The sequence below is a fragment of the Antennarius striatus genome, chromosome 19 (genome assembly GCF_040054535.1).
Source record: "Antennarius striatus isolate MH-2024 chromosome 19, ASM4005453v1, whole genome shotgun sequence".
Lineage (NCBI taxonomy): Eukaryota > Metazoa > Chordata > Actinopteri > Lophiiformes > Antennariidae > Antennarius > Antennarius striatus.
Genome location: NC_090794.1, coordinates 4,406,652 through 4,434,499, shown reverse-complemented (window position 1 = coordinate 4,434,499; position 27,848 = coordinate 4,406,652). Strand labels below are relative to the sequence as shown.

The following is a 27,848-nucleotide window of genomic DNA, read 5'->3' as shown; positions in this document are numbered from 1 at the left end:
CAGAAAGTTAAGTGTAGAGAGTCTGGAACAATGGTGTGGACATGTGAATACTTTATTTTCTGATAGTGTGTTTTAAAGGATATGAACGCTCTTTGCCGGTGACAGAGCAGATGATGCGGGAAACGCCCGTAACAAGCACAGAAATTTATGACATCACGCTGCCTGATTCACAGCTGGGATAGTCTCCGCATCAAATAGCCAGTTTACCATGAAAACTGACACACACCCCGGCTAAAAGAGATCCGTAAGAAACCGGCCGCCATATTGGATCTGTATGCAAATTTAATGAATTGAATTCATGGGAGATTTGAGCCTCAATGTCCGTGAAACTTTCACAGTTACATTTGCCCTCTGACAATCAGAAGTACGCCCTTTTACCTCTAATATATGTGATGATAGCCAATGAAAACGGGAGTGAACCTAGATTGACAGCTCGATTGACTAATCATATTGGTGGCATTTGACAGAAGGGGTTGGACAAAGGCGGGGCTAAACTATAGGGTGTCGCCGTGGAGGCTCCCATTCGAAGGCGACGGCGGTCGTCTGTATTTCGGTTCTAATCTTACCCGATAAAAGCGAATTAACTCCCGCCTGACAGTGAACTTGACACACTTTAAGGCGAAGATTTTTTTTCGAATTCTCATCGGCAGAGCTCGTCGTAAGGCTGTGGAATGAAGGGGTGTGCCAGGAATTTGAATTAGCTCGCCGTTAGTTTGAAGAAAGAGTGAGTCCGGGGTAGAGAGAGAGAGGAGCCATTTTGTCCCGACTGTGTGGGAGAAAAGAAAGTGGAAAACCGGAATCACACGGGAGGAGAGCCTATTTTTCCAATCTGTTCTCATGTTGTAAGAGGGAAAACAGTCGGACTTGGGGAATTAAAACTTGCCGGACACGTCTGCGACCACGTTACTTTGTGTGGTGTTTAGCCAACTAGCTTGCCAGGCTAATCAACAAAACCCAGGTTAACTGTTCAGTCAGGAGAAGCGGGGCAGAGGAGCTGACTTTAGACTCCACACAGACGTGCTAGCTTATCAGTTTGTTTTTGTTTTTGTTTTTTTGGTATCTTGTTTTTGGGGTGAACATAAGCTCTTTTCAATGGCGAAGAAGACGTACGACTTGCTGTTCAAGCTGCTTCTGATCGGAGACTCGGGCGTGGGGAAGACCTGTGTGCTGTTCCGCTTCTCTGACGACGCCTTCAACACAACCTTCATCTCCACCATAGGTAAGAAGATGCAGAGAAAGAACCGTGTTTGTGATACTGTCAGCTGCATATCGGAGCTAGCTTGACAGCTGGGTGACTCACCTGACTCCTGCAGCTGGAAATGGTAGGCAGGACATATTTGGTTAGCTAGTATGCTAGCAGCATGCTGACGTTAGCTAGCCTGCCTCCCGGCCTGTTCATGCTAGCTCCAAGCCAGCGGTGATGCCGATACTGATAATAATTGTGACATGAATAACTAGATGCGAATTTTTTTGGCATTTAATTTGTCATTAATGACAAGTATAACCTGTTAAGGTGTCAGGATAATTGCTGTCATGTCACTTGACCGAGTGGCTAGTGGGCTAACGAGCAGCGCAGGGCCGGGCTGATGTTGTAAAAGCACAAGTCTGCCCTCCAATCTGACAGGTTTTACTCATTAGGATCCACGTAAAGAACTATAAGGGGTTGTCTTTGTGACTAAAAACACTTCAAAACTTACAAACATCTTTATTTTACTATCAAATTACAGCTGTCACACAAGGGAAAAACCAGAAGCACTCATGGAAGAAGTGATCAGATTTTTGAGAAGAGTCCAAGTCGTGTCAAGAAAAATAAAAGCACTTTCAATAACATTAAAGTGATCACAGCAAAGAGTTGCTTTTTCTGTTATGTACATTTGTCTTCTGTATCTTCACCATGAAGAAGTTATATTTTAACATTGTTGTCTAAATTATCTAAACTGCTTCTGCTTAGATTTATTGCCAGATCTTAGTCTGCAGTGTCATTATTGACTCAAGTTGTTGAATGATTTTTATTAGTGAGACGTACCATATTTTTCTCTGAAATTTAATAATATATAAGTATAAAGTATCTCCAAATGGGATTTAAGTGACTATTCTTAGATGCTGACTGCTCATCATTTTGGCATCATCAGCCATCTCTCTATCCTCCACTCTTGCATCCAACATCACACTCAGTGAAGTGTCGACTGTCAAATCCCTGCACAGGCCGACTGACGGCTCCATTTACTTCTCTTGCTCAAGATCAGTGCTGAGTAATAATGTAACTTTAGATATGTTTTGCTTGACCACATGAAGTTGGCAGTGTGCAGGATTTATTTCCTCATATCCAAGCCCACATTGCTGCTAATAGGTGCTGACAACTGCTCCTCACTGTATTGACTAAGAAAACACAACCATAATGGTGACTGTATCCCCAGTGACATCCAGTTGTTGTTTTTTAGGTGAAATAATGAACAGTTGCAAGCTTATCACATCTATGTATCTGTTTAAGTTAATTTTTCGTCTTGCAGTCTGCTTAATTTATGCTGTGTAAAACTAAGTCATGTTTCTCTTAACATAGACACAGTCATTTGGGACTTGATGGAGATTATGAGCCTTCTTTTTCGTTAAGTTCTCTGTATCAGAGGTGACAGATTGATGGACTCCTAAGGAGACAAAGACAAAATAACCGATCATTGCTCCTTGCAGGAATGTTTTCCCAGTGGAGCCGGGCAGTGAAGTGTTTCATCTCTCAGCAGCTACAGCTGTTATTTAATTCTTACCCTTAGAAAAACATAATGTATTGTACAACATGGCTATCCAATAGAGATGAATTGTCAAAAATGAGATCGGAATTTTCAATTTCATTGACTGAATCATTTGTAGTAAAGGACCAGTTATCCTGCAGCAGGTTTGACACTTTTTGAGCAAGGCTTCCATTCAGTCAGTGTTGTGACAAATAATAAGAGTCAGTTTTGTTTTCCTCATAACATGGAAACGGCTCAATTCCGACCCAGTTGACAATCATGAGGAAGACAAATCGAAAAGTCCATGTCAGGTTTTGAGGTTATCACCAGGACCAGTAACTCTAGAGAAATTCTTACTGGAAATACTGAATCCACTGGATTATTCCACTTCTTTACTGTAGGTATAATTTTATTCCACCCACCACGACGGCTACAGTGACTCAGACTTTTCGACCGGACCTGATGCCAGTGGTAAAGCTGGCGCACCTCTCAACCACTGACCAGAAAAATACTGGCTTCATGAAAGGGACTGAATGTGGCCCCCCCTGTACCTAGAATGGCACTCATTAGAACATACGCCCCTGCCAAGGCCATCCTCTTGAGTTCAATGTAACTTGTTGCCCTGGAGCCATAATTTAAGGATCCTGGCTTTGCCAAAGACAAGCAGTTAAATCTGATGGATCTGAATTTGTATTTGGACCAAATCGCATCCAGAGACCATAAGAAAGTTAATTTCGGGGGTGGGGTGGGGTGGATATGCTCCTTTTATCTGGACCAGACCGAACATTTAATGAAATGTATTCTATCCCATAACCCATCCTGCCACCAAGTTTTATGGGATTGTATTCAGTAGTATTTAAGATATCCTGTTGACCAACCAACCAACCTTCTGAGGTACAGACAATGGTGAGAACAAATGTGTTCAAGAATTCTGACGTCGAATTGAATTATGCAATCAGAAAAATATAGGACGCTGACACGAATGATCACAAACCATCTTTTTAGTGGGTTTTGGATGGTTGGTGGAAACACACCGTTCCCTTAGAGACGGTGACACATTTCATCCAGTCACAAGCTGTCTCAGCTTATTTTTCTTCTTTATTTGTATTCAAAACAAAACAACATGCACAGCGATAAGCTTTAAGAAGGTCAGAATATGGAGAACACAATCTCAGCTTTTTTATAATGTATACCAGACTTTTAGTCAGAAGAAAAAAGATGTATGATTGTAAAATTGGAAACAGAAATGAGCTGATGGTTCTAGCTCTGCCTTTTCAGAAGTACTGTGTGTTCTGCTTCCAGTCACTGGATCTTTCATTAGATTTCTAGTGATAGTGATGATATTATGTGGAATACAGAACATTGGTTGGTTTCTATTGTTCTGAAATGACTTTAAGAGTAAGTCACATCCACACATGGTAGAATCACAAGGGAAAAACAAGAGTCTTGGTGATGTGTGGGAAGGTGTGCGTGGAAAACGAGGATTAAACTGGCTCCAGAGTTAACATTACCACTAGAATTTTAAATGTTAAGTCCAATATAACCAATGCATAATGAATGCATTTCCCTCTCCATCCCTGCAACAGTAACTCCATGGGAAACACTGCAGTTGTCTCCTTTTTGTTTTGCTTTTTGCCATCATATTTTGTTGGTCTTAATGCTTCGTAACATTGTGGAATCCACTGCTTAACAGATGATACCAAACAGGGAACCTGAAAGAACTGGACCTTCACAGAAAACCAGTAGAACCAGGACACGTGAAACAGGAGTGTGTTCTTTCTCTGACACAGTACTCATACCTTCAAAGACACAGATGCACAGCTGCTTCTCAAAATACCCCCATTGGAAATCCCCCCTCCCTCCCCATCTTCAGTCACTCATCCTCATTTCCAACTTGCAACTTGTATATTAGAGGGCTTCGTATATTCAGTGCTGAATATGCATGATGTTTTGTCATCTGTCCACAACACGTCATGAATGTTTCATTACAAAGTGTGATGGCTACACTGGAATTCATTCAATCTTCTAGCTTTGTATTCTCTTGGAAAATGGGACCAGTCAGGACTCAGTGTTTTCAGGGATCCAGGTCAAAGTTTGTCCATCCTGCAAAGTTTCATCTTCCCCCCCGCCCTCCCTTGAAGTTTTCCCATATGTTGGGTAAAGGGACGATTGCACAATGTGCATACTTTCTTGACAACTTGTCAATTTATCTTGCGAGGAAAAAGCATATATTTGGTTTCATTTCTCACTCTGGACTTCACCGTCATCCTCACTTGTTTCTTTTTTGTCTGTTTTTTGAGAACACAACTCAGAATGTAGTTTTAATCAGCATTCCCTTCTTTTTGTTAATCATTTTTAGAATGAGACGATAGAAATAGTAAGTTGTCTCTTCAGTGGAGCCCCTGTGTTCCTCTTCTTTTGTTTCCGCAGCTCTATCTTTCTGTTCTCTCCTCCTTCCCTCTGGGAAGTACATAATATTTAGTGAGTCACAACTTGGCAGCCGGTTCCTTCATTATTCTATCATGGTGCTGCCCCACCTAGAGCACAGCTGTTTCTTGGATTTTTTTTTTTTTTAACCCAACCGCAATTTCTGACCGGAGCAGAACTGACAGAATGCAATCAGGCCAAAAAGTTTCATGAGTAAACTGGCCTCCTTCACAGTTTCATAATGACGAGCGACAAAATCCTGATGACAGTAATGAATGCATTAGGTTTGTTTTTGCCAAATTGTGACAGTAAATCAATTACTTTTCAAATCGATAAACGTATCTATACAATTAGTTGGTGCATCTCGGATGAGAGGATTTGCCGTCTTTATTCACAATAATCACAGTTGTATGGAATGTAGGCTGATTAAAGAGAGGAATGAAGAATTACTAATGAAGATGAGTGTTAGCGGTTGAACTAAAATGAGTCATTAATTCATATCACATCCTTGCAGCCCGAGTGACACCTTGCGTGGTTGTTTTGTTTGATAAGGCTGATTGAAGCCTCGTAATATTTTTGGAATTACTTTGTATGTTTGTCTAACCCAGAGTGAGTCGCGGGGTAATGACAATATTGGTAATTAATAAGTGTCAGAGGAAATATTTGAAAATATAACAAGTAGAACAGAATATAAAATGAAAAACAAGAAGGCTGTTCAGCTCCTGTAAGAAGTGTCCTTGTATTTAAAAAAAACCAGTCCAGCCAAAATGGAAACTCTATTATGTCAGTTTCCATGTCGAAAAACATCCACATAAAGGGAAAAGTGCAACCCGTCCTCTCTGCCCCATCAGTTCAAATCCCAAAAAGTAAAACAAATACTTTTAAACTGCATCTTCAGATGTCACTTATAAACATAAATATAAATTCATAATTCTAATCATTCCAGGAGTCAGTGTTTTGCATTGCATGTAAACACGCAGTTTTCCTGCTTAACCCTGGTGTGTGTACGTCCATTGTTCTCTAGATAATGACCCCACAGCTGTCTGCTGATAGGCTCAAGGTCTGGTCATGACACTGCAGTGAGGAAGAGATCGTTATTGTCCCTCCGATGGAAATGTTGGTCACTCGCCTTCAATTTCCCTGCCCCTAAATGTCTCTGCCATTTCTTATTCCCATTGTCAACATCTCTCTGTTTCTCTCCATCTGCGTCACCGCCAGAGCTTAACATGCCAGTTACTTGTGTGTTTTGGCTTGATGTACATGCTGATGTAAAAAAAAATTAAAAAAATTTTCTTCACAGGAATAGACTTCAAGATCAAAACGGTTGAATTACAAGGAAAGAAAATCAAACTACAGATATGGTGAGTTGGTTGATCCTTTCTGTAGAGGTGTTTAGATTTAAAAACTGTGTTCAGTCTTGTGTGTGTGTGTGTGTGTGTGTGTGTGTGTGTGGACTGTACTGAAACATCTGCTTGACGTGCCCCCCCTTGAGCCCAGACATATGCTAGAACAGGAAATGGTCATCGGTCTGCTGCAGGGTTATCATTATTCCCTGCAGCAACAGATTCTCCTTGACTGAAATTAAACTTGTTTCTGTGATGGAATGAATATCTCAGGTATATAGAGCAGATAAGGGATCTATTATACACTCCTTGAAAACACACCCCTCTCTTTATCTATGGCGTTTTTTCTGCAGCGCTGAGTGGGGAACAGCCTCTGTTTGTAACCCTCTTGTCAAAACACAGTCTGGATTTAATCTCTCCTTGATTTCCTCAGATCAGAGGTCAAACTATCCAAATTAAATAAAATCAGACTATTGCACAGCCAATTAAAAAAAAAAAAATCCAAGCAAATGTTTTATTCCTGGGAATCTTCTGTCTGAGCAGTGATTGATAAGTCATGCTATGTGCTAGACCAGACATGTGAGGGACACTGTTAGCCTGCAGTGAATCGTAACATGTGACTAATTACAACCTTCAGATTGGCTTGTAAGGTTTAAACAGGCCCCTCAAATGTTGTGCAAGTGCTTTGTCAGCTTGTGACGCCTTTTCTGCTCCAACTTGTGCTGGTTTGTCAGCCTTGTTTAGTCATGAAGGTAAACATCCAGTATCTGCTGCTGGTGTGACGTTATCTAGCGCTGACAGAGAGCTTTACGTGGAGTAATTGTGGGATATAATAAAATGAACACAAACAAACCCAAACCTGTGTGTGTTTAGGGACACAGCGGGCCAGGAACGGTTCCACACCATCACCACTTCCTACTACAGAGGAGCCATGGGCATCATGCTGGTCTACGACATCACTAACGCCAAGAGCTTCGAAAACATCAGCAAATGGCTGCGCAACATCGACGAGGTACCACTTACACACACTTTCTACACACTCAGATCCAATATCTGTATGTGAAAAACCATATCAGAGATTACTTGGAGTGTTTTCAGTATTTTTTGTTAGTTGACTCTTGACACGCCCTCTGTTGTTAATCATTGGCTTGATAGTAAAGTGACTTAAATTCTCCAGAGGAAGGCAGTCAAAATTGAGATTGATGGCTAATCTGTGTTCTGAGCCGTGATGCAGGAGTCCATGACTAAATAGTATCAGACTAGTCACATGCAGAGCAGCCGCTTCACCTCTGGAATAAATTGCATCAGTTTGAGTTTATGACCACATTGGAAGTTCTACTGCAGATTATGAAAGACAGATTTGCATATTCATGCTTCAGTTACTGGCAGAGTTACTACAGGAGCAGGTTCTGCTGCGGATTAGCATGAAATGATTCGTAACAGTAATTATTACGTGTCCAGACATGGTTGATCCATCACAATATAAACACTAAAACATTACTAACTTGTAAGATTTTATACCCGCTAATGCATAATTATTAGTTACTGAACGGCAAATACAAATTATACAAGATGATGTCAAATTAAAGGTCACAGATGGTTTTGTTGCTTATGAAACGTGGATCGCTGTTTAGGTCTTTCTTAAAATGAGGCTGCACCTAACCGGAGTACTTAAAGATTCTTAGAGCATTATGGGTAGCTGGGAGAGGAGGGGCCCCATATTGCTTTCTCATAATGGATAAAGGGGCTTGAGAGCGAGGATGAGTAAAAGTGAGACGAGCAGCTCTTAACATTGTTTGTCGAGCAGAGGAGGAGGATGTATCTCTGCTTCAGCTTCCATCACGTTGTTTTGTGTTCTTGTGTTTACTGCTGCCTCCTTTGTTTATCTGAAGAGTGATTATTACGTTAGTAATCCTGTGGGAGCCATACCAGATCAAACGCACCCAGATGAATCAATGTGATTCCAACAATTAATAGCTCACATTATCGTTATGACTGCTGAGCGCAACAATAGGCTGTAATGAGTCGACACTTGGTCTGATGAAGGTGCTGCATGATAACGGGCGGGTGAGACCGCCAAGCTTTTCTTTCAGGTTGTGTCACCCTGATTAAAGAGTTTTTGCGTCTGGGTAAGGAAAGGAAACACAATGTACAGAATGTCGTATTCACTCACAACTGAGTCTCGTGAAACTCCAGAGAGGCAAATAGGAGGCAAAGAGCTCACATTATTGGAAAGTAATGAAAATCTAGGTCAATTTGTTTTGTTTATAACCTCTCAGAGTAAAAAAATGTAATCTTTTTCACTGTGACTCCAAACAAAGACTGATTTTTATTGTATTCTTAATTTTAGAGCAGTTATACTAATCAGCAATTATTTGATTATCTAATAATTTTCTTTTTGTTAGCAAAATGGAAATAATATTGACAATTAATTGCTCCAGTCATTTTTATTTTTATCAAAAAAAAATCCAAAAACTGTTTGTAGAATTTATTGCATAGTTTTAAAATGAAAAATGGTCAGTCAATAAAAGTATCGAGGATTCATATTTCAACTGTTTCAAAAATAAATTTGCATAAAGTCACGCAAAATTTTAATTCAAATTTCAATTTGAAGCTTTGAGCTTGGGATGGATGGATGGAGTGTTTGTGTGTGTGTGTGTGTCTTTGGACTATTGGTGTCTTGTTCCGGTGAAATCAATTGCCTATATTAAAAGTAATTTAATGCACCGTCTCCTCTTTATCTTTGTCAGCATGCAAATGAGGATGTTGAGAGGATGCTGCTAGGCAACAAGTGTGACATGGAGGACAAGAGGGTCGTACCAAAAGCCAAGGGGGAGCAGGTGAGATGGTGCGGTCTGACGCGGCTATAAACAGCCATTGACGTTGTCCTCAGTACATTCCTGTATTTAGGTTTTCTCTTCCAGAGCGGGCCACATTTACAATCGATACGGCTCGCCGGTAGCTCCTTCAGTGTCGTGAGAAACAACATTTATAAAGAGCAGTGAAAAGAGTGGAACCACGCAGAGAAAATGGATGGAGAAAATGGAGAAAATTGGAGAATTTGGAATTAGTTCATGTTTCGACTTTGTCAGCTTGCACCATCCATTAAATCAGTGACAAGTGACATTGCTCTGACAACAAATAATAATGTTTTATGTCTAAATGAAAACTTCATTTAGAAATAATAGTTTGATAATTACTTACTGGAAGCTGAGAGCTTCTGGGCAAAGAAGTGTGAGCCTCAGTTAACCCAGATAAAAATGAAGACATACTTCTGCTGGTGCTGGCTGTTCATTGAATTATCGTAGTGGTTATAGTGTTTGTTCATAGTGTTGAAAATGTTTGTTCATAGTAATGCTAACAAAGTACTGTATCTATGATTCTAGTTATGCGTTGCTGTTGGCGCTGACATTAGGTTCACTTCCTATACACTGATGTCACGGCCCATCTGTAAACGTGAGATTAACTGAAACAGGACGGGTCAGCATCTCCGATGTCGAAAAGTTGAAACTTTTTCATTCATGCTCTAGCAGCAGGGAACTACAGAGAAGGTCGGTGTCGTAGCAGACACTTCCCTGTCAGTAGGTATTCAGACTAACCGGTGCAGGAACTATGATGGGGAATGTTCACTCATGTCCTCAGCCATGAACGGCATCCTGCTCCTCAAGCCCAAAGGATAAGCCTTCTGTAAACACTTCTCCTGACACAAAGATGTTGTGTTATGTCGTACATTCTCATACATAAGATGTACACTATTCTTAAAAGAGAGGCAATTAATTTGTAGCCCAGACCTTGTTTTTGGTTTAACTATCCAGTGGTGAAACCTGAGTGCTCTCTCTGCTGTACCGGTGTGAAGAGTTGGGTTGTCTGATGAAGCCTAGAGTCTGATCGATGTCTGATCTGTGTTTTACTCTCTGCAGATCGCAAGGGAGCATGGCATTAGGTTTTTTGAGACGAGTGCTAAGGCCAACATCAACATCGAGAAGGCTTTCCTCACGTTAGCAGAAGACATCCTGAGAAAGGTGGGTTCACTTTCAACACCATGTGCGAAACAGTGAGTTTGAATGTGTGTCAAATCACGATCAGTTGTGTGAACATTAATCCTCTACTTAAAGGGAACTACCACCAGTGCTTTTACTTGACTCAGTTCAGATTTGACCTCAGGTACTTTTCCATTAGATGATCATAGCACCTCAGTGTAGTGATGCCATGTGAAACCACACATGTACGCAAGGTACATTTTAGATTCAAGCTGAGCTGGTGCCACGTGGTAGAAAGGCGAAATTACACCATAGGCAGCATTAGCATTCATTATTAATCTATTAGAAAACAGTTTGCACAAAAATATCAGACGATATACATGCTGTGAACAGTCGCTTTCGTCACTCGACTTGATGATCAGTCGAAGTAAGTCACTGTAGTTGCTATTAGAGCTGTAATGGTGATGGTATAAGTAAAACGTGTCATTAAAACTGTTTCTGTAGTGGAAGTGGTAGTCATAGTAACAGAAGTGGAACCAGAAATTCCTTTTCAAAGCCAGCTTTTAATATGTATGCGCTGCACTTTAGGGCTGCATTAGAAAGAAATGGAGTGCTGCCATGATTAATTTGGGCTCCAGATAAAAGCTTTCTGAGGATGCAGCACCTGAGTTTAAAGCTTAAAGCTCATAATTTGGATTTCAGCAGTTTATTAAAATTATTTTAAGTTGTTATCTTACAGTATTGTCTTCCTGACAGACGCCTGTAAAAGAACCCAACAGTGAAAACGTCGACATCAGCAGTGGAAGCGGAGTCACAGGATGGAAGAGCAAGTGCTGCAGTTGAACAACTTGTTTCAGTCACACTAACGCGCACACAGACGCACACACACACATAAACACACACACATATACACACACTCTGTCTCTCTTTCTAACTGCTAACTCTTAACTCTCGCTGTCTAACCTGTCTCATGAGTTTTCTTGCACACTGACACTATCAGAATAAAACAATAAACCACTTCACTCGTCTAACCCCTGTCTCCCCTCCACACCATATCCTTCCATTCTCCATCTTTTATTTCAGATAAAAAGAGAAATCCAGTCACGTTTCTTGTCATTTGTTTTAAAGGTTGTAAAAAAAAAGTTGTGAAAAGACAAGCTCATATTTTTAATATTTTCTTTGCCTGAGCTCACCTGATTGGACACCCTCACCCTTTACTCCTCACCCACAGCATTCACCTCCAGTCAGAGGAAAAAAAATAAAATTAAACAAAAAAAAGACAACTGTAGGTTTAACATTTTGTACACTTAGTGGGTTTCTGTTTAACTGTATCTGGTCATTTACAATTTGTTACCAAGTGACTGAGGCTTGGCTAGCTCCTTTTGTATGTGGGGAGGGGGGGTTTATTTTGTCCTGTGCCTTATATGGAAGACAGGGGCGGGGCTGTGTGGTGGGCGAAGCCACATCCACCCAATGAATTACAGTTTAATATTCAGTCTGTTCAGGCTCTGACATGGGGAAGCTGAACTGAAAAGCGTTTGAATTTCTCCTCCAGCCAAGAGAATGGCTTTACACTGTATGTCTGATTTTATCTGTAGAATTTATTTTTCTTTTTCCCTTGGTTTTTTTTGTTTTGTCCCTGCATGCAGATTTCTTTGGGTTGGAAAGCATTTCTGTAATGTCTAACGTTTGCCACTGGGTAACTGGGTGGGAGGTACAAAAAAAATTATCTTTGGAAATTCAAACAGTTTTGCAGATCCATTAAAAATAAGCTTGTTTAAGTTAACTTGTTTGTCCTCAATGATGTTGTTTCATGTCTCAACACACGTCTGATCTCAGAGACATCAGCTTCACGTGTACAAAAGAACAAAACCAGTCCACTACTTAAGTTCGTGATGCTTTGGAAAAGGAGAGGAGGCTTATTTTCGTTAACGATCCGCTGATGCCTGGAGGGATAATTTTGTTGCTCTGCTTTGCCTCTGGAGTCAAACATCTGACATGAGTGTAGCAGGCATGTAATTCTCTACCCTGTTCCTCCTCCGGTCACCAGCCTTCATCGATGGCGTGAGTGGATGGATGTAGTGGAGGAGGCAGAGGGAGTGATTGATGGGATGGAGGAAGAGATGGAGACTGATGATGCTTGGTGGTGATCCTCTATGGGAAAAGCTGACACACCTTCACCTGAAAGCCTTCATCTGTTAGAGGGTGAGGACCCTAAACTATGAGGTGATCGGGGAAGAAAAACTAGTTACTCAAGATGGACTCATCCTCTCACCATAAGGCCTTCAACAGAGGATCATCGTCACCGTCTGGTTGGAAAAAAAGCTTCACCCTTTTTCCAGCACCTTATCTGACTGGTTGCTGAGATGATGAGGTTGTTTTTCTGTTAGTAGGATGGAATGTTTTTCTGGATGGTGGTGTTGTTGAAACAGTAGTCTGCTAATTTCAGTTTGGTTTCATCCATCTATCTTTCCATTTTCATGTAGATAAGACGATTGCAATCTTTTCACCGACTGCCACTTGTCCGCCTCACTGGTCTGCTGGGGCCTATCCCAGCTAGCTGTGGGTGAAAGGCGGGGTACACCCCGAATAAGATACCAGCTATTATAGCTGAGCTCATTTTAGTTCCATCCTATTAATTTAAAAATAAACAATCATTTAGATTTTTCATCATCCCAATAGGATTACTTATTTTTCTTTTTCCCTTTGTTTTGTCCCTGCATGCAGATTTCTTTGGGTTGAAGAGCAATTCTGTCATGTCTAATTTTAGCCACTGTGTAACCGAGTTGAAGGTATAAAAACTTCTGTCAGAGACGTCAGCTTCACAAAGAACCAAGAGTCCAGTTCTTGTTAATGTCAGCGATGCGATGGAAAAGGTGAGAATGTTCAAAAGGTGAAAATGGAACTATGAACCCCTCTCGCCACCAGGGGGCAGCATTGAACAGACGTTCTACTACTGTACTACTAAAACGTACAGGTAGTCAACATATGAACATAACTGGTTCTGAAAGGTTGTTAGTAATCTTAATTATTCATAATTCATTATTAAATTTAAATCTATAATCGCCATTCAAGGTCATTTAAATTCGTTAGTATTCTAAATACTAAAGTACTATCACCTAAGACTTAGAAACAATTACAGGACATAACAAACGAAATAAAATACTTTGGTACTGTAATATAACTAACATCTCTACCTCTGCTAAATGAATTTTACTCACTTAATGACGCGCTGACGCACTTCCTGGTCATCAAAAGTCTGACACGCCCCTTCAGTTTCTCAGTTAACGACCAATAATTACCGTCAATTAGCAAAACGTTCAGAGTTCAGCGTTAGCGTCAGTTAATGCTTCCGGGCAGAAACCTAACCTGAAACCATGGTTCCTACCTATCATTTCACTCATACAGAGTGACAACCTGACGACATAAAAACAACATATAATAAAATAAAATACAGGTAGAAGTCGTTTCGAGTTAAGTTGTTCTTGATTATACATCGGTTTAACAAAATAAATAAGTTTACGTCATTTAACTTGACTTAGTCTGTCCGCCACTCACATTGGACCATTTAAACCACTAAAAAAAGTTAAAAAGCACATAATATCATGTTAGTGTGCAATAAGTAAGAATGAAAATAAACATATAAAATACGCAGTCAGCTGTTGATGTTGACAATTTACTCTGCAGTACTTTAGCATGTAGCATGCAGCTTACCTTTAGAGTGAAGGAGGAAGGAGTTGTCATCAGAGATGTCACCACTACCACTGTCTTCACTAGTCTTTACTTTATCATCCATGATAAACAGTAAAGAATCCAAGGTACTGTGGTACTGTACAGATCTGAACACTGAGAGATGCTCACAGCGACAACAAACAAGAGACGACGAATGTTGGAGCTGTGTGAACACAGCAGTGCTGCCCCCCGGGGGCGTTGTGGCAGAAAGCGGAACTGCAGGACAATAGTCGGATATAGCGGCAAGCGTGTGTTCATATCTGAAAGTGGAATGTTCGTGAGTCAAGGACTATCTGTATTTGTCCTCCTTTGCCAGCTGACACTGACAATGGCTCTCAGTCCTTTTAAAGTTCATGTGTGAAGATATTTGACAAATGAATAAGTAATTTGAATGAAAGAAATGAATGCATCCATGAATATGAATGATTCAGACCGATCTGCTATTTTTTAAAACGCTTGTTTTTTGGTTTCACATGTTCCTGCTTCAACATAGAGAAATATTTTACATGCTTTGCATCAACCCTTTCCCTGAAAACTTAATCAAAACTGAAAGAGGCCGGTCTAATTTAAGGCTGAAATGGGTAATCAATAAGAAATTAAACTAATTAATTAAATCTAAAATGTTTTAGATGGTCACCAATCAATACTGTGAGTTTGAACTAAGGACAATCACCAGTGCTTGCGTTCATCAAATAATAACAACACAACAGTTTGTGTGCATGTAAAACATGGAGTTCCTTACATTCTTTATTCGTCACCCTCACCCCTGAACCCAACCTCTCAGAGTAATAATATACAGAAAAATAAAGTTCTTTCACAATGAAAACACAAAACCAGTGCAGAACGCCAGTGATCACCAGTAAGTAAATAACTACATTCACTGATCATTTTCTAAATACAAACATGGAAGAGAATCAAATCGTAGCGATATGTGAGGGAGAGCAGATAGCTCCTCCGTCAGTCCTTCTATCCAGTTCTTGACGTGACAGTCAGCCGTAGTGTTCCTCATAAACCTTACATCATTAATAAAAAAAGGGTGTAAGCTTTCAAGCTTCTCCCAGATTCAAAACTCAATGTTAAGTACAAAAGGCTGAAGTGTTTAGGAACCTTGTTCATCGCGTAGAAATGCCACAGAAACAAGCCGTGGTGTCTTAATCATAGTGCTTTGGTTCATAGACAAACAGGATTTTTGAACGGTTAGGGTTAGGGTTTAAAAAAAAAAAGGTTCATTCAGGATCAGGTGAATTAAGTGTTTCTAAAATGTACACAATTAAGAGGAGGCAGCAGCAGTGGACACCAACGAGGGCCTGCCCTAACAAAAACTTAAAAATAACCAGCCAAAAGGAAGGAGAAAAATATTTACATCCATTGTTTACAACTTAATTTATAAATACATTTAGGTATAAATTAGGAAAATAAAACCTACAGTAATTCAATCAGCTACCCCTACTCTCATGCCAATCTGTTTATTGACCCTCTTTATATTTGGTGAAAGACAAAGAGATCAAAAAAGGCACAGCAATGAAATAATCAGAGCAACATGTCCCTGCAACGTTCTACGAGTCATAACCCTAAACCCCATTGCAACAGACATCAAAATATAAATTAAAAAAAAATTTCTACCAGTAAATGCAATTCCAACAACACAAATTCCCACACAACAGCATCTATACTAGCATCACCAGTTACATTTTTTAAAATAAATTAAGTCTTCAAGAAAGAGAGAAGGGCTAAAGAACTGCTGCTTTCAGTTCCTCTGATCTGACATCTTACAGTGAACCTTCACACCAGAGGAATAATTCAACATTTTGGGCAAAGAAAACAATGCAAATATGAAACCAGACTAACAGCTGGTCGTCTTAGCTCAGCATGAAGACAGGAAATGGCTAAACCGGATGTGTCCATCCAAAGGTAACCAGATCCGCTGATGGGAGAATTATTCGTCCATCTCAGCTGACATCTTTAGTTCTCTTTTCTGAAGATAACATATATTTACACATTTTTTAATCACCAACCCTTGATCGGTGACTGGTTACAACAAAACTAGTGCATTTCTTCCCTGTAGTAAGAAAGTGTTCAGACCTAAGCGTGGAAAAACGTCTTCGACTGCGACTGAAATCTACTGTTACCCATTTCCTGATCTAGTACTAATCCACCCGGCTACTGCACCACAAAACTGACATTGAACTCATTGTCCAGTTCTAGGCAGAAGAGCAAATGTCTTTCCTTAAACTTGTATCATGAACATCTGTTTTTTTCCCCATATGTTAACGTGACTGTTCTGACTACTCTTAAAAAAAAAAAACGTTACATGTATGAAAATCTCCTTTGCGCACCAAAGAGCAGCTCAGCTGGCCTCAGGCGCTACACGTACACCAGCTCTCGGCCCTGTTTGGCCGCCTCCTGCCCTGAGCCCTCCGAGTCTGCCTCATCTCCATCGTAGCCCTCGTACTCGATGGGTTTGGGGCAGCTGTACGGGTGGCCGTTATCGTCAAAGAAGCGGCGGAAGGTGAACTCGTAGAAGGCGTGTTCGGGATGTTTGCCGTTGCGGAACCAGCCGTTGAGTGTGTCGTTGAGGTCGTCCTCCCCGTCGCTGTCGCTGCTCCACAGTTTGTCCGGGTCCACAGGGTCAAAGTTGGAGGTGTCCGTGGAGTGAGCGATGGTGGGGACGTAGGGCGCCACCTGCTGGCGAAGATCGCTGGAGAAGTCAATGGTTTTGAAGAAAGGGTGAGCTTTGATTTCGTCGGTGCCGTTCTTGCCCAGACGATCTTCAGGCCCGCGACATAACTTCACAATTAGATCTGAAGCCTCTGGGCTGAGCTTGGCTGATGGCGGAATGTGCAGCATGCTCTTCCAGTTTATCACCTGGTTTGAACGGACGACAGGTTACAAACAATGACGGCTGTGTACACAAACCATTCCAGAGCAGACGCTTCACATACCTTCAGCTGTGTCTCCAGGGGTGTGGTCGCTAAGAAGGGAGGCTGTCCAACAACCATTTCATACAAGATCACACCGACACTCCACCAATCACAGAGCTGGGTGTACCCTGCAGGAGATTAAGGACAGCAGTCAGACAAACAACAACTCTGAGGAGTATTTCTGAGTTTAATTCCTTATTAGGTCATGCTGCTGACTGACGCACACAAAACTTAGCTGGGAAAAACTGGAAAGTTTACATGGAAAGCCACAGCCAACATAAAAAAAGCCCCAAAGTTCAAATATGTTGTAAAAATGTCAGAACAACCAAACTGCGGTCAGCTGTACCTGTTCGGAGCAGCACCTCTGGTGCTATGTAGTTGGGTGTTCCCACCAGTGAATGGGCCAAACAGCGCTGGTGCTGCCGGGCCTTCCGTCTCTCCAGAGGCTTCAGGCGGTCCGAGCAGCGGCAGTTGGCTGGGTCTTCCCATTCCTTACTGAAATCCATGCTGTCCTGCCTCACATGGTCACCTGGGACCAAGGAGTCCAACAGACAATATAATGAACAATTGATCAAAATAGACACCCAGAATCTGGTGAAATAGTCTGAGATTTAGTAGTTTTGAATTTTTTTAGAACCTGTCTCTAACTTCTACTTATCTTAATACTGAAGGTTCAGCAGCAGAGAAATTAATTCTTGGCAGTTTGGAGGAGTTCCAAATCATATTATAAATAACGGTCCAGTGAGTGACAAACAAAAAGCTGCTTAGATCCATTTAACTATCTTAAGTCCTTTTAAACTTTTGAAGAGGGGAATTTGATATTTTAAATAAACTGATGTTATGACTAAGGTCAGACTCACCGCTCTGGTAGTACTTGGAGTCATGTGTCCAGCGAAAGCCCGTGCACAGACCGAAGTCAGTCAGCTTTATGTGTCCGTCTCGGTCGATGAGGATGTTGTCAGGCTTGATGTCTCGGTGGATGAAGTCCATCTTATGGACGCTCTCCACAGCGCAAGTGAGTTCTGCGATGTAGAACTGGGCCAGCTCCTCTTTGAAAATGCCGAGGCGGATGAGAAGGCTCATCATATCCCCTCCAGGTATGTACTCCATGACGAAGTACAAGTTGTCCTTGTCTTGGAAAGAGTAGTAAAGGCGCACCACCCACTCGTTGTCGGCCTCGGCCAGGATGTCCCTCTCAGCCTTAACGTGAGCCACCTGGTTCCTCAGCAACACATCCTTCTTACGCAGCGTCTTCATGGCGTACAGAGCTCCAGTGTCCTCTTTTCTGGCCAGACACACCTCACCGAACGCTCCAATGCCAAGGGTCTTGATTCGTTTGAACAGACACTTATCCATCTTGGCCCGCTTTAGTCGGATGTAGTTGGACTCTTTCTGGCAGAGCATCATACGCATCTGCTCCTGAGCTTCTGATGACAAACCCACCTGAGCACAGGAAGAACAAACTTTATTTAAGGCACAAGATCTGACAGAGGATTCAAATAGGTTGCTCTGGTTGAGCATAAAATGGAAATCAAATAAGGTAATGTCACAACAGGAAACCAGTGCAAAATGCATTCAAAATTGTCTGTATATGTATCTATAATGTTTTGCGCGTTAGTCATCATTTCCAAACAAAGACGCTCGGGCAATGACATGGTGAGTGAGATGAATGTCATGGAGTGGCATGCATTTTCTTCAGCCACAACATGCGTCACGTACATTTAAGCTTCCAGCCTCTCACCACAAGCTGACTGAAACGACTGATGTGTGTGGACTGTTCTGTGACACAGGACACCAGTGACACCTTTACCTTTTTAGCTCGGCTGTTAGTGACAGCAAGGAGAGAAAGGAGCAGAGAGAACAGCTGAGAAAATATCCAAAAGACAGTTACTGAAAAGATAATACAGAGATGACAGAGAGAAAAGTTTGGAAAAAGTGGGAAAGTTTTCTTTCAAATTACCAACAAAAAAACCAGCTTCATCTGTAAATACAAAAAAAAAAATCATGAAGAGTAATATTCTCACCCTTTGCATCTCACTTTCCAGCTGCTTCCTCCTTCGAATCCTCTGCTGATGGTTCTTGAGGATGTTCTCCACATGTTGCTCCATAAAGAACTTGAAGGCCTGGGGGGAGTAGAGTGCGATTCTCCCTGACTCCCCCCTCCGCTCTTCATCTCTCTTGCTCCGGCGGACGGGAACGGGCGATGTTGTGATTTGCTTCTTCTCCTTCTCTGTCGGTGTGGTGTTTTCAGAGCTTTCCACTGTTTTGTCTCGGGAGCCGTCGCCGCCGCTGCTCTCCTCTTCAGCAGGCTCCTCTCTGCCTGAGCTCAGCCTGTTGGTTGCCGGGTCATAGGCGGGGGGGCTGGGTGTAGCCTGTTGCTGGAGGAGATGTCTGGGGTATGGAGGAGGTGGGCCCTGGTAGCTCGGGACTTCTGCCACAACGGGGATCTGAGACACGGCGGCGGGTTCTGGGTACGCTGTTGTAGATGAAGGTATTGGAGCCTGCTGTGCCCACGGAGGGTGTGTGGGGGCAACGGCTGTGTGTAACTCCGGTTTCTGAACACGTATGCTTTTGACCGGCTGCAGGATGGGCGCCTGGGTGATGGCGGTGACAGTGGTCGCAGACGCCTGGGAGTTGGCCGAATTGGCTTGCCTGCTGTTCAGCTGGTGATTGTTGAAGGAATTGGAACGGACTGGAATGTTGTGCTGCCATGATGGGGACAGATCCTGGTTGCTGCTGTTGCCGGAGGAAGACTGGGACTGGGACCAGGACTGAGGAGTACCGATGTTGTACAAATCAAGGTTGTGACTGTTCCGGTTAGGAACCATCATGGACTGAGGGATGCTGCCGCTATTGATATAGGAGGGAGACGACGCAGGTCCTCCTGCCTGCATCTGCTGGTCGGTGGGGCTGTGTCGGCTGCCCTGGTTAACTGGATACGGGGGAGGAGGCTGTCTGCTTCCCCCTGACATGTAATCTGGTTGGGAGGAGCCACTCGGAGTCCAGCTGTTTGGGAAGGTGAACTTATTACCTCCAGAGCTTGGCATTATGATGGGCTGGTGGCCCACAGGCACCGGGCTGATCCCACGCTGATTCTGAGGCGCTGCAGCTTGGTACCCATCAGGCCAGGCCCCCTGAGGCACCGGAGAGATTCGGGGCACAAGGTAGTCCATGTTGCCAGAAAAGCGCTTGGTTGATGGGTTGCTGTCCCTGGAGGATGCAGGAGGCATGGCGCTGCGATTTGGTGGAGGGGTGACGCTGCGTACCTGGGGCGGCAGAGGAGGATTGACTCTCTGGCTGTTGGCAGAGTGACTCTGTGGGAAGGCTGGAGGGGGTCCAGGGCTGTCCGAGCGGTACATCATCCCATCAGCCACCAGAGGAGCGAGTCGAGGAGACAACGACTCCTTAGAGCCTTTCCAGCTTGGCCTCCTCAGCACAGCTTGGGGCATGTGGGAAACTCCTACAAGTACAACAAATAGTGAAAATAATCTTTTGACCAGACACACATTGATGGAGAAAAAAAACATAAAATCAATTTTATCCAGTGGACAAGGACATACCTGGAGGTTTCAGACCTCCTGTGTTGGGGTTTGCAACAGCCATCTGTTCCCTCATAGAGTCCTGGTAGCTCATTTTACCCATGTAGTCTGCCCCTGCACCGCGAGTGTTGCTCTATAAGACAAGAAAAAAGGAAAAAAAGTTTAAATGTTTGCTCCCTTATGCCAAAAATGTATATATGAAAGTTTTGGCATACAGTAATCCCTCGCTTATTCGTGCTTCAACATGTACGGCTTCACTACATTGCGGATTTTTAGCAAGTAGTCACGTGACACCATACGCGCATGGCTGAAAGCATGTGTGTGTGCGCCGCGTTCCGAGATTTACGTAGCGCAGCGCACTTCCATGTATTAAAGAAACACTTTTCTTTAATACAAAAGTGTTTTAAACAATCTATGAGTGTGGGAAAAGGTAGTACAGATATAAAATGGTTTAATATCAATATGGGGAGGGTTCATAAACGTTTAAATTACCGTACATAATAAAATAAACACAGTAATCCCTCACACATTTGCACATCAACACTCGCAACTTCACCTCATCGTGGATTTTTAGTAGGTAGTCACGTGATACCATACACGCATTCTATTGGCTGATGGCATCCGAAAGTATGCTACATTCTGTGAGTCTCAGACATACGTGAGACACAAAAGTGCTTTAAACAGTCGATAAGAGTGTGGGAAAAGGTAATACTGATAGAAGGTGGTTTAATATCAGTATGGGGAGGGTTCATAAATGTTTAAATTACCATAAATTATAAGATAAATAGTTTGTCGCTATATCACGGAATTCGTTATTCACGTGTGGTTCCTGGAACGCATTAACCGTGAGTATTGAGGGCGCACTGCAGTTTGTCGCTATATCGCAGAATTTAAATTTTTGCGGGTCGGCCTGGAACTCATTAACTGCGAGTAACCTGGGATTACTGTGTATATGTTTCTCAGACTAATGCAAAAAAGTCAAAATATGAAAATTTATTGTTGTAGTTCTTTTTTTATCAAATTAATTGTCCAGTATTTCTGGAACATTTGCCTTATATCTTTGAATGTTTAATTTTAATTACTTAAACAATACTGAGGCATCAGTATTAAACTATACAGATGAATAATTTCATTTATTACTAATTATATGTCTTCTTCCTTCACAGTCGTTAAAGCTGACAATGACTGTGCTGGTATTCAATGCCAGTTCATACCTGAAATGCATCCGCTGGTTGAAAACACGCGGCAATTGCCAACTGAGGAACTGTTTTTACTGTCACCTATACAAGCTTGTCATTCCACTTTGCATACTTGGAATGTTTCAAATGATTGTTCGTACACAAAGCGTACTGAATGATAACTGTCTATTACACAGCAATGTCCAGAATGAAATTCCCCCACAATCTTTCACAACAATCTGTCTCTGTGAGAAAAGGACAGAAACACTCAACTCACCTCATCAAAACCAGCAAATGGTTGTTCCTGTGTCGTGTACTTGTTCAGCTCTGGGCTCGAGGTGCTGGGTTCATTGGCAAACGGAAGCAAAGACTTGCGGATTTCCTGTAACGCCTTATGATATGGGTTTTTGGGGTTGCTACAGCGCCCCTGTTGCCTTGTGTCTTCAGGAGGCATTTTCCCACTGACCACATTGTCCACTCTAGGTGGGTCAGAGGGTTTTGACAAGTTGCGCAGGCTGTTCCGTATTTCCTGTAGCATCTGTTGGCTGTTGCCACTGTAGTTACTGGTTGGAAACGTTTTCGGTCTCATTTGTCGATATCCCTCGGGTTTCTCCGCTCTCTTCATGGAAGAGCGTAAATGATGACGATGAGGAGGATGGAGAGGTTACTCATTCCAGGGTTGCAGCCAGGATAACACGGGGCTGACCTCACATTTGCATGCTGAGAAAAACAAATGCACATTATCAATTCAAAATAATCAGATACCCAGAGTACAAGTCATGTTACCAAACGTTAGCTGGTTGGGAAGATGACACTTTTAACTCACTGCAGTTAATTATGAAGTATTAACAGGTGGAAATTAATTATAAATATGTAATTCAGACCGTGAGCATGACTGTCGCAAAAAAAAATAAAAATAAAAACTTTACTTAAGAGCTTCACGATTTTGCTTTTGCGATAAATGTTTTAAAAAATTGTGTTAGAAAATCTAACAAAACAATTAATTCGCATATTAAAATACAGTGCACTTGCTACCGTAGTTAGCAGTTCGGGCTAACGGGCAATGTCGCTCCCCTTGGTTAAATGTGTTAAAATAATGTCAGCACTTATATAAATACCAACAACACACAGCAAAACCATGAGCTACCAGGTGGAATTATCACAACTTCAGTCGTCATATAGCCACACTCCGCAAACGTAACTCCGCGGCCTGTGTGCTAAAGGCATCCATTTGCTGCTAAGCTAATTCAACAACAGGTTACGAATTAGCTGCTAGCTCAGGACACAACAAGCAACAGTAAGTTAGCCGTGACTGACAATTTACCGATGTCTGTAGCCGCCGCGTTTCTCCACTATCTTCTTATTTTGACAGCAAACGATTTTTTTTTTTTACCTTTTTCGGCGGTGAAGACTTGATTTTAACATAAACTGTCCTTGTTGTGTTGAACTGTCTCGTGCCTTTTCAGGTTGAATTCCTAGGATGTCTGAATGACAAGTACAACAGCAACAAGTTACACACGGAAGTCCCCGCGGTACACTTCCGGCTACTATCAATTTCACAATAAAATGAGGAAATTAAAATCCTGAAGATAAGTCAAAAAAATCAACAGTGCTTTAACTAGTTTTAAAAACTACAATGATTAAATCATTCTTCTAAAATACTACACAAAAATCTCTATTTGCAGTACTTAAGATATCTCACAGATTAAGATTGTTTTTTTCTCACCCTTCCTCAACATCCTTCATTTGACCTCTGGACCTTCTGTTAACATGTAGCTCATGAACACTCCAGTATGAATTGGTAGTATTTCTATTACTTCTAGCATTAAGCAGATTCAAAGTTATCAAAATTAATGTTAATTAGCCGTGAAAGTTAATTAGTTATATCTTAATGAAAATGAAATTTCCATCCATAAATTGTAAACTACCCATGATTCCAAAAGCCCTGTGTATGTTGCATTATTAAATTTAATCTGAAACAGGCCTGTTTAAAGAAATGCCGTCCCCAGTGTGCTATGCCCAAGAATGGTATGATACCATTGTTTAATGACAGTGGTTTAAGCAGCTGGAGGTAAGTGCTTCCTCATATTTCATTGTTTTGCTCGCATCAAGAAAAACAAATGTTCATTCATCTCACAGCTATTATATTAATGACATACCACAGATTTCTATTTCAACAAAACTTTCCAAAAACGCAGGAGACATTTACATAAAGACCTTTAATTCAAATGTTTACAACTGCTGAAGTCAAATACTGGAATCAAAACAAAACAAATACCCCCAACTTTGCTCAAAGATAACCCAGTTCAACTGCAATTGAAATGTGCACAGTGTGTATGAAATCAAACATCACAAGTTATCTTTGACTACAGTATTTTGGTTCCCATGTATCATAAAAAATAAAAAGACATCTTGAAAGCAATGAAAAAGATCTTCATCCACATCTTGTCCGGTGCACGAACAGCTCCTTAAACTGGGACCTGTCTATTGACAAAAATAGCCTCTCCATCAGTCCCACAGACAAGACATTGTCCGAGTACATCCAAGCTGTTGACAGATAATGTCTGACTGGGTAACATGTGAGTCGTCTCCAGACGTCCTTTGCTGGAGTCTCCGCTCAGCCAGGTGCTGATGAGTGATGAATTCCCTCCAGCTGGAGCCATCGCACTGCGAGATATCATGCTGCTGTTCCTGCCACCTGGAAACCATCATAAAACAGTTAAATTACTATTATGATTAATGTGCTATATGATGATATATAGTTTTCTTAGTATGTTGACTTGATATTTTAGCTCACCATAACCAGTATCACTGACAGTGTTTCTGTGGTTTTGTATGACTAATATATTAAATATCACATGAATATCATAGACTGCAGCCAAAAACACAGAATATTTTGACTCACCTTGTAAGAAGGATGGCATCTCTGACTGTGAAGTAGTCTCCCAGTGAAGCAATGAACCATCCTCTGAGCATGTGAACAGATGATCTGGGTTGGTTGGGTGGAAGCGGACTTCCCACACTGCGAAAAAAAACAAAAAAAAACCTTTCATCTAAAATGGTTATTAAAAAAATTAACTGAAAAGAAATCATTTGGCTCAGGGATAAATTACTCTCAGCAGAATGCGCCTCCATGAGCGAGATGGGTGTGTTTCCTTGTCTCACGTCCCAGACACAGAGCATGCCATCCTGCCCTCCAGTGGTCACAATGTGCTGTTGGTTGGGATGTTTATCCACACAGTGGAGGGGGACTCTGTCCCCTGAGCTGAAAAGAAACCCAAATATTAAATGTGCTTAAAATCAAAATCACAAGAATGCGAAATGCACAAGAGAGAAAATCAAATGTTGGGTTAAAACTCATGAGCTCTTACAGGGAAAGAATCTGTGATGGTGAGTTGCTCTGTTGTCTGAAATCCCACATCTTGAGTTGGCCAATGGAGTTCACTGTCAAAATCTCATTTGTCCTCAAGTAAGTCACAGCATGAATCGTGCTGCTGTCCGCATTCTCTGATAACGTTCAAATAATCCAATAAACATATCTGTATCATTGTAACTGTTTATTTTAATGACAAGACGGTCTGGCAAACGAATATCGTTCTTAAGCTCACCTATGACTCGAATGACTCCCTCCTGATCGGCTCTGAAGACGATAATCCTACCATCTTCACCAACCGAGACGATCTCTGGACTGCTGCACACAACACCAGTACAGGGAGCGTTGTCACAAGGGTAATGATGAGCTCTTTCCCAGTGATGGGAAACTGATATCGTCTGCATTCATGAGAGAAGACACGTTTATTATACCAAATTCTTATTTTACACCAGAATTCCTTTCATGATGTCAGTTGTCAGCAACAACGTTTATATACTATACATATTTGATTCATTGGGGGCGGCAGTGGCTCAGCGGTAGAGCAGAAGTCTTCAGACCAGACATCGCCCAGACATTGGCAGTTCAAATCCCACTCCCGCCAGACATCCTCGGAGTGTGAGCTGACAGTGGGAGGTGCCAGCTCACCTCCAGGCCACTGCCGAGGCGCCCTTGAGCAAGGCGCCGTCCCCCTCACAAACTGCTCATTTGGGGCGCACCCCGAAGTCGCAAACCTTCACTCTGCCTCCCCATGTACTAACAATTGTACTAACCGCATGCCTACAGGCCCCTAGTGTGTGTTGTGTTTGTTCAGGAGCCTGTACACAACTTTGTATGCATGGTTTGATACATATACGCATGTAAAAAAGAGTGTAAAGATAATTTCCCCGTAGGGGATCAATGAAGTTGACTTTCTTCTTCTTTCTTCTTCTATAAATGACTAATTTGTCCCCATATTCAAGGATAACAATGCACGTCCTCTTATATAACAGGAATATGTACAAGCTCATTGTAAAACTTGTGTATTTCAAGGACACAACTTGTCCTTTGTGTACCTGACTGTTTTGGTGGTGACGGAAGATGGTGACCGCTCCCGTTGATGACGCAGTCACGATTTTGTCCTGGTCTAAAAACTGTAAAAGAATTAAATCACAAAATTAAATTAGGCCTGCCATTAAAATTCTCAGTGGGTTTACACAAAATATTATAAATAAGATGAACCCATTTTTCTCAGAGGCAGGTGGTAAAGGTTTGTATGGATGATATCCTGTCTTTAATCAACTCTATAACAGAGAATCATTCTGTACCTGTTCTTTATCAACGTTTGCACAACAGAAGAAACCTTGTTTTCGTACTACTAGTTGGTACATTAGTTGAGACTGTGTCTTACTTGAAGGTCCAGAACATCTCCAACATGCTTGTTTTCACATAAAAGCAGAGGATCTCCTTCAAATCCATCGTCAACAGCCAAATTTGTGTGACTGCCAATTGACCAAAATGAAATCTTGTTGTCCTGCAATTGACACACATTAGAGTTCTTTAGGTCCAGTCATATATCATTACATTGATATACCAAGGGAAGATATACCATTATCAATGTGATCAAACAGACTAACCAAACATACGAAGAAAGCATTTGAATGACTAACAGTGTCTTTGGTCTATTTTTCAACAAGATATAATTTCATGCCTTTCAGAGATACATGAAATCCACTGGAATAGAATGTTTTTGTGGCAGTTACATACTGGTGGTGAGGCCAAATCTATAGATTATACACTTAAGAATTAAGTTTATTAATTCTAATTTAAGTATTAGTAAACCCCTGCACGGCCTGAATTCCACACTAACATTATAAAATGTTTATGCTATGAGGTCAGCTAGGGTCTGCTTTATCTGTCCACTTGGCAAGATAATTAGCATAGCTAGGCAAACTTTAGACTAACCTTACACTTTAACTGTTTACATTGCTCCGTGCACTACTTTTATGAAAAACACACCAAACGATTCATAACAATTTTTTTAAGTCATCCCTAGACTTTTGAAACACACTCCTCGCAAAAACACGCACTTCTCGGTGTGAGTGACTTTGTCTGTCATACGAACTAGCATCTGTCAACTTGCTTCACATTACCTCGTTATCCCACGAACCAGTGGCAAAAATGTCTGGCTGCTGCAAATGCGAGTGCGAAACTGGACGCCATCTAGTTTTACTGACTTTCTGGGACACATACTTGGCATTTATACTCTCCATTGAGACCAAACAGTGTCACGCAATTCAAAATTGACAGTGTGAATGGCGATATTAGCTTAGCATTCATGTACCACACTAAAATGTACGCGCCGACTACTTTGTACGTAGCTACGGTGGCCGAGTGAGGTCAAATTACCTAATAAGGCGATTTTCGCGATTGTACGCTCGTGCGCTGCTCACAATTTAGCAGCAGTTATATAAATTACTGCAGCAAATCTGATAATGCTGTGGTAAAATTTGCTTTACCAATGGCAATTCAATTGAATGTTACTCATATATTTAAATCATTTTTAAAAACGACACTATTCTGTATGCAGGAATGCGTTAGAAAGGTCGTTCTGCAATAAGACGTTTCTGGATGTCTGGTGACGTATCCGCCG

At 41.7% G+C, this 27,848-nt stretch overlaps 4 protein-coding genes across 5 annotated transcripts in view; 1 reads left to right on the top strand and 3 right to left on the bottom strand.

Annotated features, from left to right (window-relative positions):
• LOC137612989 (kinesin-like protein KIF3C) overlaps positions 1 to 14,359 on the bottom strand; it is a 32,413-nt gene extending 18,054 nt beyond the window's left edge. The window contains exon 1 of the mRNA XM_068341730.1: positions 14,191 to 14,359. The gene's annotated coding sequence lies outside the window, so the exon portion shown is untranslated. The remainder of the gene's footprint in view (positions 1 to 14,190) is intronic.
• Positions 499 to 12,262, top strand: rab10 (RAB10, member RAS oncogene family). The gene is made up of 6 exons (XM_068341742.1): positions 499 to 1,219; positions 6,454 to 6,514; positions 7,370 to 7,508; positions 9,247 to 9,336; positions 10,417 to 10,518; positions 11,233 to 12,262. Exons 1-6 carry the CDS (start codon positions 1,093 to 1,095, stop codon positions 11,317 to 11,319), a joined length of 606 nt encoding a protein of 201 aa, XP_068197843.1. The 5' UTR covers positions 499 to 1,092; the 3' UTR covers positions 11,320 to 12,262.
• Positions 14,360 to 14,928: 569 nt separating the features above from the next.
• Positions 14,929 to 23,368, bottom strand: lats1 (large tumor suppressor kinase 1). 2 transcript variants are annotated; one of them, XM_068343127.1, is made up of 8 exons: positions 23,240 to 23,368; positions 22,124 to 22,566; positions 20,690 to 20,801; positions 19,154 to 20,589; positions 17,990 to 18,572; positions 17,476 to 17,658; positions 17,151 to 17,257; positions 14,929 to 17,073 (listed from the first exon to the last, which is right to left on the bottom strand). In XM_068343127.1, exons 2-8 carry the CDS (start codon positions 22,469 to 22,471, stop codon positions 16,573 to 16,575), a joined length of 3,270 nt encoding a protein of 1,089 aa, XP_068199228.1. In that variant the 5' UTR covers positions 22,472 to 22,566; positions 23,240 to 23,368; the 3' UTR covers positions 14,929 to 16,572. The 2 variants fall into 2 exon arrangements, with proteins under 2 accessions (XP_068199228.1, XP_068199229.1); XM_068343128.1 differs by having other exon boundaries at positions 23,171 to 23,250.
• Positions 23,369 to 24,050: 682 nt separating this feature from the next.
• nup43 (nucleoporin 43) lies at positions 24,051 to 27,805 on the bottom strand. The gene is made up of 8 exons (XM_068343018.1): positions 27,349 to 27,805; positions 26,607 to 26,729; positions 26,272 to 26,349; positions 25,455 to 25,617; positions 25,218 to 25,353; positions 24,960 to 25,111; positions 24,752 to 24,868; positions 24,051 to 24,544 (listed from the first exon to the last, which is right to left on the bottom strand). The coding sequence occupies exons 1-8, from the start codon at positions 27,466 to 27,468 to the stop codon at positions 24,315 to 24,317; spliced, it is 1,119 nt and encodes a 372-aa protein (XP_068199119.1). The 5' UTR covers positions 27,469 to 27,805; the 3' UTR covers positions 24,051 to 24,314.
• Between the last annotated feature and the right edge of the window lie 43 nt (positions 27,806 to 27,848).